This window comes from Pecten maximus, chromosome 6 (assembly GCF_902652985.1).
Source record: "Pecten maximus chromosome 6, xPecMax1.1, whole genome shotgun sequence".
In the NCBI taxonomy this organism is placed as follows: Eukaryota; Metazoa; Mollusca; class Bivalvia; order Pectinida; family Pectinidae; genus Pecten; species Pecten maximus.
This window is the reverse complement of record NC_047020.1, coordinates 6,643,469-6,662,744: the sequence shown is the minus strand read 5'-3', so window position 1 is coordinate 6,662,744 and position 19,276 is coordinate 6,643,469. Positions and strand designations below refer to the sequence as shown.

The 19,276-nt window shown below is 39.1% G+C and overlaps 1 protein-coding gene across 1 annotated transcript in view; it reads right to left on the bottom strand.

Annotated features, from left to right (window-relative positions):
- The window catches only part of LOC117328835 (probable phospholipid-transporting ATPase VA), a 59,287-nt gene that overhangs the window by 38,691 nt on the left and 1,320 nt on the right, over nucleotides 1-19,276 (bottom strand). Inside the window, 3 exon segments of the mRNA XM_033886407.1 lie at nucleotides 7,771-7,791; nucleotides 8,316-8,401; nucleotides 18,654-18,858. Coding sequence (XP_033742298.1) covers nucleotides 7,771-7,791; nucleotides 8,316-8,401; nucleotides 18,654-18,858 — 312 coding nt within the window.

Below are 19,276 nucleotides of genomic sequence, written 5' to 3'. Positions count from 1 at the left end.
ATGCCAGTGTGTTTTATCACAGAACATGCCAGTGTGTTTTATCACCGAGCATGCCAGTTTGTTTTATCACAGAACATGCCAGTGTGTTTTATCACAGAACATGCCAGTGTGTTTTATCACAGAACATGCCAGTGTGTTTTATCACCGAGCATGCCAGTTTGTTTTATCACAGAACATGCCAGTGTGTTTTATCACAGAGCATGCCAGTGTGTTTTATCACAGAGCATGCCAGTGTGTTTTATCACCGAGCATGCCAGTTTGTTTTATCACAGAACATGCCAGTGTGTTTTATCACAGAGCATGCCAGTGTGTTTTATCACAGAGCATGCCAGTGTGTTTTATCACAGAACATGCCAGTGTGTTTTATCACAGAACATGCCAGTGTGTTTTATCACAGAGCATGCCAGTGTGTTTTATCACAGAGCATGCCAGTGTGTTTTATCACAGAGCATGCCAGTGTGTTTTATCACAGAGCATGCCAGTGTGTTTTATCACCGAGCATGCCAGTGTGTTTTATCACAGAGCATGCCAGTTTGTTTTATCACAGAGCATGCCAGTGTGTTTTATCACAGAACATGCCAGTGTGTTTTATCACAGAGCATGCCAGTGTGTTTTATCACAGAACATGCCAGTGTGTTTTATCACAGAGCATGCCAGTGTGTTTTATCACAGAACATCCCAGTGTGTTTTATCACAGAGCATGCCAGTGTGTTTTATCACAGAGCATGCCCGTGTGTTTTATCACAGAACATCCCAGTGTGTTTTATCACAGAGCATGCCAGCGTGTTTTATCACAGAGCATGCCAGTGTGTTTTATCACAGAGCATGCCAGTGTGTTTTATCACAGAACATGCCAGTGTGTTTTATCACAGAGCATGCCAGCGTGTTTTATCACAGAGCATGCCAGTGTGTTTTATCACAGAACATGCCAGTGTGTTTTATCACAGAACATGCCAGTGTGTTTTATCACCGAGCATGCCAGTTTGTTTTATCACAGAACATGCCAGTGTGTTTTATCACAGAACATGCCAGTGTGTTTTATCACAGAACATGCCAGTGTGTTTTATCACCGAGCATGCCAGTTTGTTTTATCACAGAACATGCCAGTGTGTTTTATCACAGAGCATGCCAGTGTGTTTTATCACAGAGCATGCCAGTGTGTTTTATCACAGAACATGCCAGTGTGTTTTATCACAGAACATGCCAGTGTGTTTTATCACAGAGCATGCCAGTGTGTTTTATCACAGAGCATGCCAGTGTGTTTTATCACAGAGCATGCCAGTGTGTTTTATCACAGAGCATGCCAGTGTGTTTTATCACCGAGCATGCCAGTGTGTTTTATCACAGAGCATGCCAGTGTGTTTTATCACAGAGCATGCCAGTGTGTTTTATCACAGAGCATGCCAGTGTGTTTTATCACAGAACATGCCAGTGTGTTTTATCACAGAACATGCCAGTGTGTTTTATCACAGAACATGCCAGTGTGTTTTATCACAGAACATGCCAGTGTGTTTTATCACCGACCATGCCAGTGTGTTTTATCACAGAACATGCCAGTGTGTTTTATCACAGAACATGCCAGTGTGTTTTATCACCGAGCATGCCAGTTTGTTTTATCACAGAACATGCCAGTGTGTTTTATCACAGAACATGCCAGTGTGTTTTATCACAGAACATGCCAGTGTGTTTTATCACCGAGCATGCCAGTTTGTTTTATCACAGAACATGCCAGTGTGTTTTATCACAGAGCATGCCAGTGTGTTTTATCACAGAGCATGCCAGTGTGTTTTATCACAGAGCATGCCAGTGTGTTTTATCACAGAACATGCCAGTGTGTTTTATCACAGAGCATGCCAGTGTGTTTTATCACAGAGCATGCCAGTGTGTTTTATCACAGAGCATGCCAGTGTGTTTTATCACAGAGCATGCCAGTGTGTTTTATCACCGAGCATGCCAGTTTGTTTTATCACAGAACATGCCAGTGTGTTTTATCACAGAGCATGCCAGTGTGTTTTATCACAGAGCATGCCAGTGTGTTTTATCACAGAACATGCCAGTGTGTTTTATCACAGAACATGCCAGTGTGTTTTATCACAGAGCATGCCAGTGTGTTTTATCACAGAGCATGCCAGTGTGTTTTATCACAGAGCATGCCAGTGTGTTTTATCACAGAGCATGCCAGTGTGTTTTATCACCGAGCATGCCAGTGTGTTTTATCACAGAGCATGCCAGTTTGTTTTATCACAGAGCATGCCAGTGTGTTTTATCACAGAACATGCCAGTGTGTTTTATCACAGAGCATGCCAGTGTGTTTTATCACAGAACATGCCAGTGTGTTTTATCACAGAGCATGCCAGTGTGTTTTATCACAGAACATCCCAGTGTGTTTTATCACAGAGCATGCCAGTGTGTTTTATCACAGAGCATGCCCGTGTGTTTTATCACAGAACATCCCAGTGTGTTTTATCACAGAGCATGCCAGCGTGTTTTATCACAGAGCATGCCAGTGTGTTTTATCACAGAGCATGCCAGTGTGTTTTATCACAGAACATGCCAGTGTGTTTTATCACAGAGCATGCCAGCGTGTTTTATCACAGAGCATGCCAGTGTGTTTTATCACAGAACATGCCAGTGTGTTTTATCACAGAACATGCCAGTGTGTTTTATCACAGAACATGCCAGTGTGTTTTATCACAGAACATGCCAGTGTGTTTTATCACCGACCATGCCAGTGTGTTTTATCACAGAACATGCCAGTGTGTTTTATCACAGAACATGCCAGTGTGTTTTATCACCGAGCATGCCAGTTTGTTTTATCACAGAACATGCCAGTGTGTTTTATCACAGAACATGCCAGTGTGTTTTATCACAGAACATGCCAGTGTGTTTTATCACCGAGCATGCCAGTTTGTTTTATCACAGAACATGCCAGTGTGTTTTATCACAGAGCATGCCAGTGTGTTTTATCACAGAGCATGCCAGTGTGTTTTATCACAGAACATGCCAGTGTGTTTTATCACAGAACATGCCAGTGTGTTTTATCACAGAGCATGCCAGTGTGTTTTATCACAGAGCATGCCAGTGTGTTTTATCACAGAGCATGCCAGTGTGTTTTATCACCGAGCATGCCAGTTTGTTTTATCACAGAACATGCCAGTGTGTTTTATCACAGAGCATGCCAGCGTGTTTTATCACAGAGCATGCCAGTGTGTTTTATCACAGAGCATGCCAGTGTGTTTTATCACAGAACATGCCAGTGTGTTTTATCACAGAGCATGCCAGCGTGTTTTATCACAGAGCATGCCAGTGTGTTTTATCACAGAACATGCCAGTGTGTTTTATCACAGAACATGCCAGTGTGTTTTATCACAGAACATGCCAGTGTGTTTTATCACAGAACATGCCAGTGTGTTTTATCACCGACCATGCCAGTGTGTTTTATCACAGAACATGCCAGTGTGTTTTATCACAGAACATGCCAGTGTGTTTTATCACCGAGCATGCCAGTTTGTTTTATCACAGAACATGCCAGTGTGTTTTATCACAGAACATGCCAGTGTGTTTTATCACAGAACATGCCAGTGTGTTTTATCACCGAGCATGCCAGTTTGTTTTATCACAGAACATGCCAGTGTGTTTTATCACAGAGCATGCCAGTGTGTTTTATCACAGAGCATGCCAGTGTGTTTTATCACAGAACATGCCAGTGTGTTTTATCACAGAACATGCCAGTGTGTTTTATCACAGAGCATGCCAGTGTGTTTTATCACAGAGCATGCCAGTGTGTTTTATCACAGAGCATGCCAGTGTGTTTTATCACCGAGCATGCCAGTTTGTTTTATCACAGAACATGCCAGTGTGTTTTATCACAGAGCATGCCAGTGTTTTATCACAGAGCATGCCAGTGTGTTTTATCACAGAACATGCCAGTGTGTTTTATCACAGAACATGCCAGTGTGTTTTATCACAGAGCATGCCAGTGTGTTTTATCACAGAGCATGCCAGTGTGTTTTATCACAGAGCATGCCAGTGTGTTTTATCACAGAGCATGCCAGTGTGTTTTATCACAGAGCATGCCAGTGTGTTTTATCACCGAGCATGCCAGTGTGTTTTATCACAGAGCATGCTAGTGTGTTTTATCACAGAACATGTCAGTGTGTTTTATCACCGAGCATGCCAGTGTGTTTTATCACAGAGCATGCCAGTGTGTTTTATCACAGAACATGTCAGTGTGTTTTATCACCGAGCATGCCAGTGTTTTATCACAGAGCATGCATGCCAGTGTGTTTTATCACAGAACATGCCAGTGTGTTTTATCACAGAGCATGCCAGTGTGTTTTATCACAGAGCATGCATGCCAGTGTGTTTTATCACAGAGCATGCCAGTGTGTTTTATCACCGAGCATGCCAGTGTGTTTTATCACAGAGTATGCCAGTGTGTTTTATCACAGAGCATGCCAGTGTGTTTTATCACCGAGCATGCCAGTGTGTTTTATCACAGAACATGCCAGTGTGTTTTATCACAGAACATGCCAGTGTGTTTTATCACAGAGCATGTCAGTGTGTTTTATCACAGAGCATGCCAGTGTGTTTTATCACAGAGCATGCCAGTGTGTTTTATCACAGAGCATGCCAGTGTGTTTTATCACAGAACATCCCAGTGTGTTTTATCACAGAGCATGCCAGTTTGTTTTATCACAGAGCATGCCAGTGTGTTTTATCACAGAACATGCCAGTGTGTTTTATCACAGAGCATGCCAGTGTGTTTTATCACAGAACATGCCAGTGTGTTTTATCACAGAGCATGCCAGTGTGTTTTATCACAGAACATCCCAGTGTGTTTTATCACAGAGCATGCCAGTGTGTTTTATCACAGAGCATGCCCGTGTGTTTTATCACAGAACATCCCAGTGTGTTTTATCACAGAGCATGCCAGCGTGTTTTATCACAGAGCATGCCAGTGTGTTTTATCACAGAGCATGCCAGTGTGTTTTATCACAGAACATCCCAGTGTGTTTTATCACAGAGCATGCCAGCGTGTTTTATCACAGAGCATGCCAGTGTGTTTTATCACAGAGCATGCCAGTGTGTTTTATCACAGAGCATGCCAGTGTGTTTTATCACAGAGCATGTCAGCGTGTTTTATCACGGAGCATGCCAGTGTGTTTTATCACAGAGCATGCCAGTGTGTTTTATCACAGAACATCCCAGTGTGTTTTATCACAGAGCATGCCAGCGTGTTTTATCACAGAGCATGCCAGTGTGTTTTATCACAGAGCATGCCAGTGTGTTTTATCACAGAACATCCCAGTGTGTTTTATCACAGAGCATGCCAGTGTGTTTTATCACAGAGCATGCCAGTGTGTTTTATCACAGAGCATGCCAGTGTGTTTTATCACAGAACATCCCAGTGTGTTTTATCACAGAACATCCCAGTGTGTTTTATCACAGAGCATGCCAGCGTGTTTTATCACAGAGCATGCCAGTGTGTTTAACTCCACTAGCATGACACCCCAAACTAAAAGATGTTTTCTTTTTGTTCTAAATTATAAATATTTCAATACAAAAATGTAGATTAACTAATCAGGTTTTTTTAATCGGACTGAAGACTAGCATTCCAAATATGTTTACTGTATTTATAACTACTATCAACAAGAGATCCCAGAGGGATCTTGGCGCCCACCATTGAATGATCTTTATAGGTTCCATGTCAGATTGATCTTTTCCCTACTTTTCCCTTCCTCTAAGTCTTACTTATCAGTGTAAATTCAGAAACAGCCCTCTAGTACTTTTCAAACAAGGGGAACCTATATACAGAATTTAAGATTTAGCTATAATGGCTGTCTGTGGGCCATGTTGTTTTGGTATTGGTCCCAATATGCAAAACTAGGCACTGAGGGGAACCTACATATGAAATTTGAAAAAGATCCCTTCAGTACTTTCACAGAAATAGCGATAACAAACTTCAATTGTCAAAATCCGAAATGGCTGCCTGTCGGCCATGTTGTTTCTGATTAGTCTCAAAATGCAATATGCATAACTAAGCACCGACGGGAACATGCATATGAAATTTTAGAAAGATCCCTTCATTACTTTCTGAGAAATAGCGATAACAAACTTCAATTGTCAAAATCCAAGATGGCTGCCTGTCAGCCATGTTGTTTTCTGATTGGTCTCAAAATGCAATATGCGTAACTAGGCACTGAGGGGAACCTGCATATGAAATTTCAGAAAGATCCCTTCATTACTTTCTGAGAAATAGCGATAACAAATTTCAATTGTCAAAATCCAAGATGGCTGCCTGTTGGCCATGTTGTTTTCCGATTGGTCTCAAAATGCAATATGCATAACTAGGCACTGAGGGGAACCTGCATATGAAATTTCAGAAAGATCCCTTCATTACTTTCACAGAAATAGCGATAACAAACTTTAATTGTCAGAATCCAAGATGGCTGCCTGTCAGCCATGTTGTTTTTTGATTAGTCTCAAAATGCAATATGCATAACCAGGCACAAAGAGGAACCTGCATATAAAATTTGAGAAAGATCCCTTCAGTACTTCCTCAGAAATAGCGTTAACAAACTCCAATTGTCAAAATCCAAGATGGCTGCCTGTTGGCCATGTTGTTTTCCGATCGGTCCCAAAATGCAATATGCATATCTAGGCACCAAGAGGAACCTACATATGAAATTTGAGAAAGATCCCTTCAATACTTTCTCAGAAATAGAGATAACAAACTTCAATTGTCAAAATCCAAGATGGCTGCCTGTCGGCCATGTTGTTTTCTGATCGGTCCCAACATACAATATGCATAACTAGGCACCAAGGGGAACCTACATATGAAATTTGAGAAAGATCCCTTCAATACTTTCTCAGAAATAGAGATAACAATCTTCAATTGACAAAATACAATATGGCTGCCTGTCGGCCATGTTGTTTTCCGATTGGTCCCAAAATGCAATATGCACAACTACGCACCAAGGGGAACCTACATATGAAATTTGAGAAAGATCCCTTCAATACTTTCTCGGAAATAGAGATAACAAACTTCAATTGTCAAAATCCAAGATGGCTGCCTGTCGGCCATGTTGTTTTCCGATCGGTCCCAAAATGCAATATGCACAACTAGGCACCAAGGGGAACCTACATATGAAATTTGAGAAAGATCCCATCAGCACTTTCTCAGAAATAGCGATAACAAGAATTGTTTACGGACGGAGGGACGGACGGACGGACGGACGGAGGGACGGACGGACGGACGGACGGACGGACGACGGACCACGGACACAGGGCGATTTGAATAGCCCACCATCTGATGATGGTGGGCTAAAAATAAACCATGTAATTGTGATATAATAGAACAACAGTTTAAAACAGATATCCTGCAACTTTGACAACAGACAACCATGGAATCCTTGATGACTGTACTGTTGATTAAAGCTAAAGCTATACAGATCCATTAACACCCACACATGTACACACCACACACCAATACACAGACATTCAAATGTATTTATAAATAGCTTGATCAACACACACTTCATGCTAAACCGTTCTTAAGCCATTACACTGTCAGTAAATCTGACCATAGTTAATACTTTAGAATCGCACATGATCTGTGTCAGAGTCAAACACAATCGTATTAGCTGATGTGGTTAGTGAGTCATTATAAAGTCTACATTTATGTTAGCTGTATATTGAACAACAGAATCATACTTAAAAAAAATCAGCATTGACTGTTATAAACATGTACATATATATATGTCATACTTAGGCCTGGTGTCACGATTCCTGTTCAGAAAATTATCAGAAATCTCGGTAAATGTAGGTATTATTATATCATGATAAGAATACCTATACAGGTAATAATCATTATAATCATGATGAGGATACATGTACATACAGGTAATAATCATTATTGTCATGATGAGGATACATGTACATACAGGTAATAATCATTATTGTCATGATGATGAGGATACATGTACATACAGGTAATAATCATTATAATCAAGATGAGGATACATGTACATACAGGTAATAATCATTATTGTCATGATGGACACACTTGTTCAGTCACACTATAATAATCATTATAATCATGATGAGAAAACCTGTGCAGGTAATAATTTTGAAATCACTGACATCATAAATATAACTTATGCACAGTAATATTTAGTAATTCAAGCAAAAAATGGCATAACCAGAGTTTTCTGAGTGTTTTGCTATGTGATATAGCGATATGTATAATTTTGGAGATACATGTACATATGATGTATAATATTTCAGTGCCTATAGGAAAAAATATCACTTACATGTAACCTCTGAATTTGTAGATTTCGGAGTTAGGAAGGTCACATTCCAAAGTAAAGTCAAACTTCTTGGCCTTGAACCCATCCTTCTGAAATTATAAATACAAAACATAAATCAATAAAGTTTACAGATCCTCAGGTGCTTATTTGTACAAAGAACTGTTAACCTTTGTCAACAACTCAAACACAATTATAATGGCTTAGACAAGAAAAACAAAGGGCAACAACTCTGTAAACAATCATTTACTCCGAGTGGATAAGTTTCAAATAAATGTTAATAAAATAGAAGGCTATACAAGGCCATACCATAGTTTCTCTTTACTGCGACACCACAAGGGAGAAAAGCCCACGGCCTAGGGTAACTGTTGTATCTTAGTCATTCAATACCATATGATGTATGTATAGGTAAGTAATCTTAAATTTGTTAAAATCACCTCAAGTTTTAATAAACTCTTAAGCTTTTTTAATAAATAAGAACCTCTATGTATATATGTATACCTAATAATATTTAGATCAGGTGTGTATTTCTGGACTTAAAAGCTTTCTAAAAACTTTAAAAGTCTTGGGGTGGGACGCTAACACGGATGCCGGGGACACAGCATTACCTCAAGGTTACTCGTAACCGGTGAGCTAAAAATCTAATAACCTGAAATATATCAAACATAATCTATCCTGATGTCCCCAATCTGGGATATCGTATAAGCTGGACGTGGTAGAACCAAATATATCATTGTACAATCAACAGTATCAGGATTGAATCAATGTACATGTAGAATATACATGGTTAGTAAGCTTAAGTGTTGTACATGGTTAGTAAGCTGAAGTTTTTTACATGTTTAGTAAGTGTTGAATATTAATGTACATAGGAAATATTACAATGTAGATTTAAACTTAACAGTGATTATATTTCACATACCATCTGGCGGTATATCTACTTACATGTACAGCCATCATATAAACCATGTAATATGTACATGATTCTGACCAAATCATGCAATTTATTATTTATAAGGTATGGAGTGAAACTTATGGTACATAATTATAGACGTATATGTATATAACTTCACAAGTGTAAAAGTTCATAACTTTAAATATAGTCTCTGTCACTCAGCTGATGGAACATGCTTATATTTTTTATATAATTTGTTTGCTCAGTTGATATATGCAGAGCCCTGGATTATCTATCGTAGAGATCAGGGTAGGATTCCTGTCAGGTCGTCCACATATCAGGGTAGGATTCCTGTCAGGTCGTCCACATATCAGGGTAGGATTCCTGTCAGGTCGTCCACATATCAGGGTAGGATTCCTGTCAGGTCGTCCACAGATCAGGGTAGGATTCCTGTCAGGTCGTCCACATATCAGGGTAGGATTCCTGTCAGGTCGTCCACAGATCAGGGTAGGATTCCTGTCAGGTCGTCCACAGATCAGGGTAGGATTCCTGTCAGGTCGTCCATATATCAGGGTAGGATCTCTGTCAGGTCGTCCACATATCAGGGTAGGATTCTTGTTCAGGAGTTTCAGTAGTCCACATATCAGGGTAGGATTCCTGTCAGGTCGTCCATATATCAGGGTAGGATTCCCTGTCAGGTCGTCCACAGATCAGGGTAGGATTCCTGTCAGGTCGTCCACATATCAGGGTAGGATTCCTGTCAGGTCGTCCATATATCAGGGTAGGATTCCTGTCAGGTCGTCCACATATCAGGGTAGGATTCCTGTCAGGTCGTCCACATATCAGGGTAGGATTCCTGTCAGTTCGTCCACATATCAGGGTAGGATTCCTGTCAGTTCGTCCACATATCAGGGTAGGATTGCTGTCAGGTCGTCCACAGATCAGGGTAGGATTGCTGTCAGGTCGTCCACAGATCAGGGTAGGATTGCTGTCAGGTCGTCCACAGATCAGGGTAGGATTGCTGTCAGTTCGTCCACATATCAGGGTAGGATTCATTCCTGTCAGGTCGTCCACATATCAGGGTAGGATTCCTGTCAGGTCGTCCACATATCAGGGTAGGATTGCTGTCAGGTCGTCCACATATCAGGGTAGGATTCCTGTCAGGTCGTCCACATATCAGGGTAGGATTCCTGTCAGGTCGTCCACATATCAGGGTAGGATTCCTCTGTCAGGTCGTCCACATATCAGGGTAGGATTCCTGTCAGGTCGCCCACATATCAGGGTAGGATTCCTGTCAGGTCGTCCACATATCAGGGTAGGATTCCTGTCAGGTCGTCCACATATCAGGGTAGGATTCCTGTCAGGTCGTCCACAGATCAGGGTAGGATTGCTGTCAGGTCGTCTACATATCAGGGTAGGATTCCTGTCAGGTCGTCCACAGATCAGGGTAGGATTGCTGTCAGGTCGTCCACAGATCAGGGTAGGATTCCTGTCAGGTCGCCCACAGATCAGGGTAGGATTCCTGTCAGATGGTCCACAGATCAGGGTAGGATTCCTGTCAGGTCGCCCACATATCAGGGTAGGATTCCTGTCAGGTCGTCCACATATCAGGGTAGGATTCCTGTCAGGTCGTCCATATATCAGGGTAGGATTGCTGTCAGGTCGTCCACATATCAGGGTAGGATTAGCTGTCAGGTCGTCCACATATCAGGGTAGGATTACTGTCAGGTCGTCCATATATCAGGGTAGGATTCCTGTCAGGTCGCCCACATATCAGGGTAGGATTCCTATCAGGTCGTCCACATATCAGGGTAGGATTGCTGTCAGGTCGTCCACATATCAGGGTAGGATTAGCTGTCAGGTCGTCCACATATCAGGGTAGGATTACTGTCAGGTCGTCCATATATCAGGGTAGGATTCCTGTCAGGTCGTCCACATACCAGGGTAGGATTCCTGTCAGGTCGTCCATATATCTGTATTGGTGTCTTTGTCGGCTTAGTGTACATCACGCACAGAAATATATTTAGATAATAATTCATACCAACCCAATATATACACCTGCTGACCTAGGTGAGTCCAATAGTCAGAAATTTAGTTCTATTTAAACAGCTATTGAGTACTAGTCATAAAACCTATAGTATAACAATATATAATTGTGTAAAACAGCTACAAAAGAATCTGTATTGAGATCATTTCATTGTCTCTACTCCCTAATTACTAGTGTTTTATTTAGCCAGGAATAATTATATTACAAAATGTATGACAAACCCATGGTAGTTACGTATCATTTCCATGCACAACACAAATATACTGAGTAGACCACTTTGTTCTGGTCAGTAAATTGATAACTTCTTAAAAGATAATCATAGTAAATGCAGTTTCATGAATTCAATTTATACATGTAGATTAAATTTGCCGATGAACACAAATTTAAAGTCTTCTCTCTCTCAGTTCCTAACATAAAGTAATTTATAGGACGTAGTTTTATTAGGCACTATTAAACTCTTAGGACCATTATATTTAGTTTGATTTATTACTGGACAAATAAAATTAGACATTTTATATCCTTTATCTTTATCATTGTAATGGTATCCTGTCTGGAGCCTATCTAACAAGGTTACTGCCACAGTGTAATTATAATGAATTCTATATAAACTCCTCACTACCAGATTTAAAAAAATATTTAACATTATTTTCAAATTTTTCTTTTTAAATAATGAACTTTCAGAAATGTCAACTGTCCGGATTATATAACCAACAAAGGAATTCTGGTTAAAGGGACAGCATTTAAGAGGAAATTTAAACAAGTACATAAAGGAGTTTTTATGTTGAATGTGACTATATAAACTGATTAATGATACAGTGTGTATATACACTGATGAATTACCTGCAGTTCATCAACCGAAATGTCCCATACATATGACATTCAAATAGTAAACATTTCATGCATGTAGTACCTATATTAGTTACCCATAGTGATTACTATAAGTCAATCATATTCAATATGAATGTAAATAAAACAATAATTGCCATAATTCATAACTACCTGTATTAAATAAACAACATACCCGGTATGCTATGAATCATAATGACGAGATGTGTATGGTAAGATTTACTGACGAGATGTGTGTATGGCAAGATTTAATGACGAGATGTGTATGGTAAGATTTAATGACGAGATGTGTATGGTAAGATTTAATGACGAGATGTGTAAGGTAAGATTTAATGACGAGATGTGTATGGTAAGATTTAATGACAAGATGTGTTTGGTAAGATTTAATGACGAGATGTGGATGGTAAGATTTAATGATGAGATGTGTATGGTAAGATTTAATGACGAGATGTGTACGGTAAGATTTAATGACGAGATGTGTACGGTAAGATTTAATGACGAGATGTGTACGGTAAGATTTAATGACGAGATGTGTAAGGTAAGATTTAATGACGAGATGTGTAAGGTAAGATTTAATGACGAGATGTGTGTATGGTAAGATTTAATGACGAGATGTGCATGGTAAGATTTAATGACGAGATGTGTATGGTAAGATTTACTGACGAGATGTGTATGGTAAGATTTAATGACGAGATGTGTATGGTAAGATTTAATGACGAGATGTGTATGGTAAGATTTACTGACGAGATGTGTATGGTAAGATTTAATGACGAGGTGTGTATGGTAAGATTTAATGATGAGATGTGTATGGTAAGATTTAATGACGAGATGTGTATGGTAAGATTTAATGACGAGATGTGTATGGTAAGATTTAATGACGAGATGTGTATGGTAAGATTTAATGACGAGATGTGTATGGTAAGATTTAATGATGAGATGTGTATGGTAAGGTAAGATTAACCCAGCTGCCCATGTCTAGACTGACATTGGGTGCCAATCTATACAATAAATAAAGGTGTGTAAGGTATACCTGTACGTATATCTGGGGTCAAATTCTAGAACTGACTTGCATTTATTGATTGATTTTCATAAGTACAGCATACTGCAAGGGATATTTACAGAGGGAATCCACATTTTCATATCAACTTTTAAATAACAATCGGAAGCTATCAACATTACCATGCCAGCGAAGTGGTTACTATTTCTCTGTACAGACAATGATTATGTAAATGAGCCTCTATTATCACTCAATTGTGGCTGTAGTACAGGCTGACAGTATTGGCTACACTAATTACCACAAACACCGGCTAGAAATATAATCACTGATGGCCACTTCTATATCTGTCCATCATCCCAGATTTAAAGTAGATGCATTTAAAAGGCAGGTTTTTTAATATGCATCTTTCAATATGAGAAGTGTCATGTTTATAAGTGTATAATTATAAATACAATGTCAATATTGCCTGATCTTATATAAGATAGGGTGCTGCATATGGACCAAGCCAGCTATATATCGATGTACAGTTGTGGTAACACCTGTACTGTTGTACCTGTTTAGCATATACCTGAGTGGATTTTGTAGTGGTGTCATCCATAACCTTACTGATACTCTCTGTCCTTACATCTGGACAGTTGATGACTTACAGTTTAATCAGCTCAAATTATATCATATATTCAATAAAATAAATCTATCAATTTAATCATCAAAGGAGTATTGTAAGGTATCTTATACAAAAGCTTTTTTATTTTGAAAATCTTCCGATTGCTACCTTCAACCTTGACCAATGGCCAATGAAATCAACTTGGTACCATTTAAATTTGATGGTATAATGTACATTTTATGATGTTATGGCCATGGCGTTAAATTGAAATACTTATAAAAGCTTTTTATTCTAATTAACCCTAACAACTAATGAGAACATATATGATGCCCCTGATATCTAATTCGATCCTCATACTTAAATCTAGGTAAATGCATGAAGCCCTGGAACAATAGAAATCATTGAAATTTCAATTGATACTAACTTCAGATCATGGTAAAAGATACACTGTACATTTAATTGTCCAAGAGATGGCTGCCTTACATCTGATAACTATATATATGAGGATCTCTAGAATAAGATTCTGAGTTGAATATGAAAAGTTCAGATTAACAGGCCAAAACTCAGGTAAAAGTTGTAGGTTTTTACAAAATTAATACATACATGTAGTTTACAAGTTATTTATTGTGCAGGAAATCATTTTTATAAACAAAATTAAACATGAGTCTCTAGAATAAGATACCAGATGAATATATATAAGAAAGGTTATAAAGTTACACAGTAATACAACATTAATTTAACAGGTAAAGTCCACTTGGGTAAAAATTGTAAAGTTTGTGTGAGGAAACCAATTGGTCTTCTTTGGAATCCTCATGCAATTTAGATAATTTGTTCAAAAAGGAAAGAAACATCTTCACTGCTTTAATTAATTTAATACATAACATGTTTATGTGTATCACTGGATTAGGCAGTTTACCTACAGAAAAGGGGAGAAATTAGAGAAGGCATCATATGTCGTCATTGGAGATAAAAAGGGGGGCATTAAAGGTTGTCATTATGACAATATGTATATATGCTTGTGTTAGTGGAAATATAGCTAGGGGGTAAAGAATTAAACGTCAATGATCTACAACTTAAATGTAGCCATTAATCTCGAGTGATATTCACCAATACCTAATATAACCAGGTGTAGTACACACAGACACTTGCTTGTCTCTTCTCTACTTTTCTAGTTAGCGGATGTGAAAATCTTATATCTATAACCATAACCAGGTAAAATCACTGTCTAAAACAAATAGAACACAAGTCCAATGAATCATCCTAATCTGAGTAAAGCATTGATATTTGTATTATAAAAATCAATAATTGAGATCTGGCTTAATTTGTTCATGATATGAACTTCCTGCTATTTCCTATATACATGTACTACCTCATAGTGGCCATTTTCCCAGCTAAACTATGCTAAACGTACCTCTTATTGGATCAAGGCTACTCACTATGTGTTATATGATCAATTTAAATAAAGAATATAAATATGCAATTAATAGTAAGATGGAAATCTTATTTCCACTTTGTGTGCTAATAATTCCTGAAATTATAGGAAAAACTTGTCTTCTCATCAAACAGTCTTTAGAGCTGAGTCGGGACTTGTAGTATATGATCTAATTACCGTTCTTGTTGAACAGTTTAAGTACTATATATTGCCATCAAATCACCAATGTAATTATAATTATGCAATAAACATTTGAATTTGAATCAACAATATAATTGCATAGCAGGACTGCATCAAGTTAGATACACCTCACCTAATATGAAGGAGAGTATGTATATATATATAGAGATAGGTAATATAATCGGCATGATGTAATATTTCAATGAAATCCATCTTATATCTTATGTGAGAAACTTATTCCATTCTAAAAAATCCTGAAAGGGCAGTTTTTACAAAAGTTAAACACAGACATATAGGAGATTATTTTTCTATAAAACACTGAAAGAATTTACTCATGTATACAGCATAAATAGAATTCAGGACAAAATTTATATAGAGCTGGACATCACATTATTGGGTAAGCACCATATCTGTTTAGAAAGATGCTGAAACAACCTCAACTTTAAACAGGAACATGTACTCATATGTCTAAAGGAATAGACAGGTTATTTACAAAGGGTTATTGAAATACAATTCATATTATAGGACTGATAGCTATAGTCTGGACATGGTAATTATAAAGGACCATAACTCTCATCACATCAACATGATCAAAAATGCACTTCACAATATAGTGTAAGTCTAAATATTTTGCAGTTCTCTTAATTGCAGCTCCAGCTATATAGCTAGAACTTTAAGTGTGACTACTTTTAAGTTTGCTTCCTTGAATCTTAAAATATGTAAGATTCATATTTCAGCCTAAACCAATGCAAGGAAGCCTCATATTAGGACCAGACTGGACTCCCTAACATATATCACACACCAGACTTGACTCCCTCACATATATCACACACCAGACTGACTCCCTCACATATATACCACACACCAGACTGGACTCCCTCACATATACCACACACCAGACTGGACTCCCTCACATATATCACACACCAGACTGGACTCCCTAACATATATACCACACACCAGACTGGACTCCCTCACATATATCACACACCAGACTGGACTCCCTAACATATATCACACACCAGACTGGACTCCCTCACATATATCACACACCAGACTGGACTCCCTCACATATATCACACACCAGACTGGACTCCCTCACATATATCACACACCAGACTGGACTCCCTCACATATATCACACACCAGACTGGACTCCCTCAAATATACCACACACCAGACTGGACTCCCTCACATATATCACACACCAGACTGGACTCCCTCACATATATACCACACACCAGACTGGACTCCCTCACATATATCACACACCAGACTGGACTCCCTCACATATATCACACACCAGACTGGACTCCCTCAAATATACCACACACCAGACTGGACTCCCTCACATATACCACACACCAGACTGGACTCCCTCACATATACCACACACCAGACTGGACTCCCTCACATATATACCACACACCAGACTGGACTCCCTCACATATACCACACACCAGACTGGACTCCCTCACATATATCACACACCAGACTGGACTCCCTCAAATATACCACACACCAGACTGGACTCCCTCACATATATCACACACCAGACTGGACTCCCTCACATATATCACACACCAGACTGGACTCCCTCACATATATCACACACCAGACTGGACTCCCTCACATATACCACACACTAGACTGGACTCCCTCACATATACCACACACCAGACTGGACTCCCTCACATATACCACACACCAGACTGGACTCCCTCACATATACCACACACTAGACTGGACTCCCTCACATATACCACACACCAGACTGGACTCCCTCACATATATCACACACCAGACTGGACTCCCTCACATATACCACATACCAGACTGGACTCCCTGACATATATCACACACCAGACTGGACTCCCTCGCATATACCACACACTAGACTGGACTCCCTCACATATACCACACACCAGACTGGACTCCCTCATATATACCACACACCAGACTGGACTCCCTCACATATATCACACACCAGACTGGACTCCCTCACATATACCACACACCAGACTGGACTCCCTCACATATATCACACACCAGACTGGACTCCCTTACATATACCACACACCAGACTGACTCCCTCACATATATCACATACCAGACTGGACTCCCTCACATATATCACATACTAGACTGGACTCCCTCACATATACCACACACCAGACTGGACTCCCTCACATATACCACACACCAGACTGGACTCCCTCACATATATACCACACACCAGACTGGACTCCCTCACATATATCACACACCAGACTGGACTCCCTTACATATACCACACACCAGACTGACTCCCTCACATATATCACATACCAGACTGGACTCCCTCACATATATCACATACCAGACTGGACTCCCTCACATATATCACACACCATACTTGACTCTGTCACATATACCACACACCAGACTGGACTCCCTCACATATATACCACACACCAGACTGGACTCCCTCACATATATCACACACCAGACTGGACTCCCTTACATATACCACACACCAGACTGACTCCCTCACATATATCACATACCAGACTGGACTCCCTCGCATATATCACACACCATACTTGACTCTGTCACATATATCACACACTAGACTGGACTCCCTCATATATATCACACACCAGACTGACTCCTTAACATACCAATTGTATCTGTTTGTGCAGGCCATGGATAGAGAGGACAACAGAAGCACAGGGATAAAATTATGTCTAGCCTAGGCCTCCCCTTTTTACTTCCTGTTTCCCATGCATGTTTATAATCAATGTCCTAATTATAGAGCAGAATCAAACATTAAACCAAGGTTCTAGATTGTATGGGTATCTTCTTTATTTTGAACTGATCAATTCATTCAACTCTATGCATATATATGTTGTCTGTTGCAGAATTAATGCATTGAATTTGAATAAACAATTCTTATTACAATTGTATATGGTTTGTTAACAGCTCTTTGGAATGGAAAATCAAGGCTGAACTCCAATACATTTCCTGGTGTTTCATGTCAGACTATGGCCACATATGTTGGATATAATCAAACAGGGGACAATATGAAGTTGTAAAATAAAATTACTAGAGTAGTTTAGTGTGGATTTTATTGTGATTTATAACATGTACAGTTTAACTTAGAAGTGATGACTGAAAGTCTCATACAAATATCAAGTTTAATACTGAACACATGATCTCATAAAACACAAAATCTTGACACACTCCAGTTTTACAATGCAGCATATACTGCAATACCACGCTGAAGAGGGGGCTTGCACATTCTTGTTTATGGTGATGACAGTTAAAGACAACACAATTTATCACAGGCCAACCCCACAATACTTACTCCGTAATCTATACCAAAGACTGCCTGGCGTTGTTTGAGGTTGGTTTCTCCATCCAGGTTACAAGTCTCAATGTGACAGATTCCATTATTGTCACTAGACTTCACTAACACTATGTCAGCTGGTATTATTTCATTACAGGAAAGATGGACAAAATCTCCAACATGAATATCTTGCCATTCCCCCTTTACATATCGATCTTCATCACTGAAATACAAAACAAAATATGTAAGATAACTTAAATAGATGAATATACATATAAATAAAAGTGACAATTGTCAATTCATATATTCCTACTAACCCCCAATTAGGTCATACATTACCAATGGTATGAACAGGACTACAATATCTCTAAATTAAATTTGTCACTTCTTCTGATAAAAAATTGTATTTTGGTATTCAACATTCTTGCTCACATTATAGACATGTCTGCGTCACATTAGGTAAGGTTTCTTGTGGAGATTACAATAAAGCATGTCATTATTCCAAAACAGAAAAGTGTCAATGAATTCACACAATAAAGATCATTTATAATTATATGGACAGTCAGATTAAATCCATGTTTTTCAATGACTAATAATTTTTCAACCACCAAGTTTTACAAACGAATATTCATGCTTTCTGG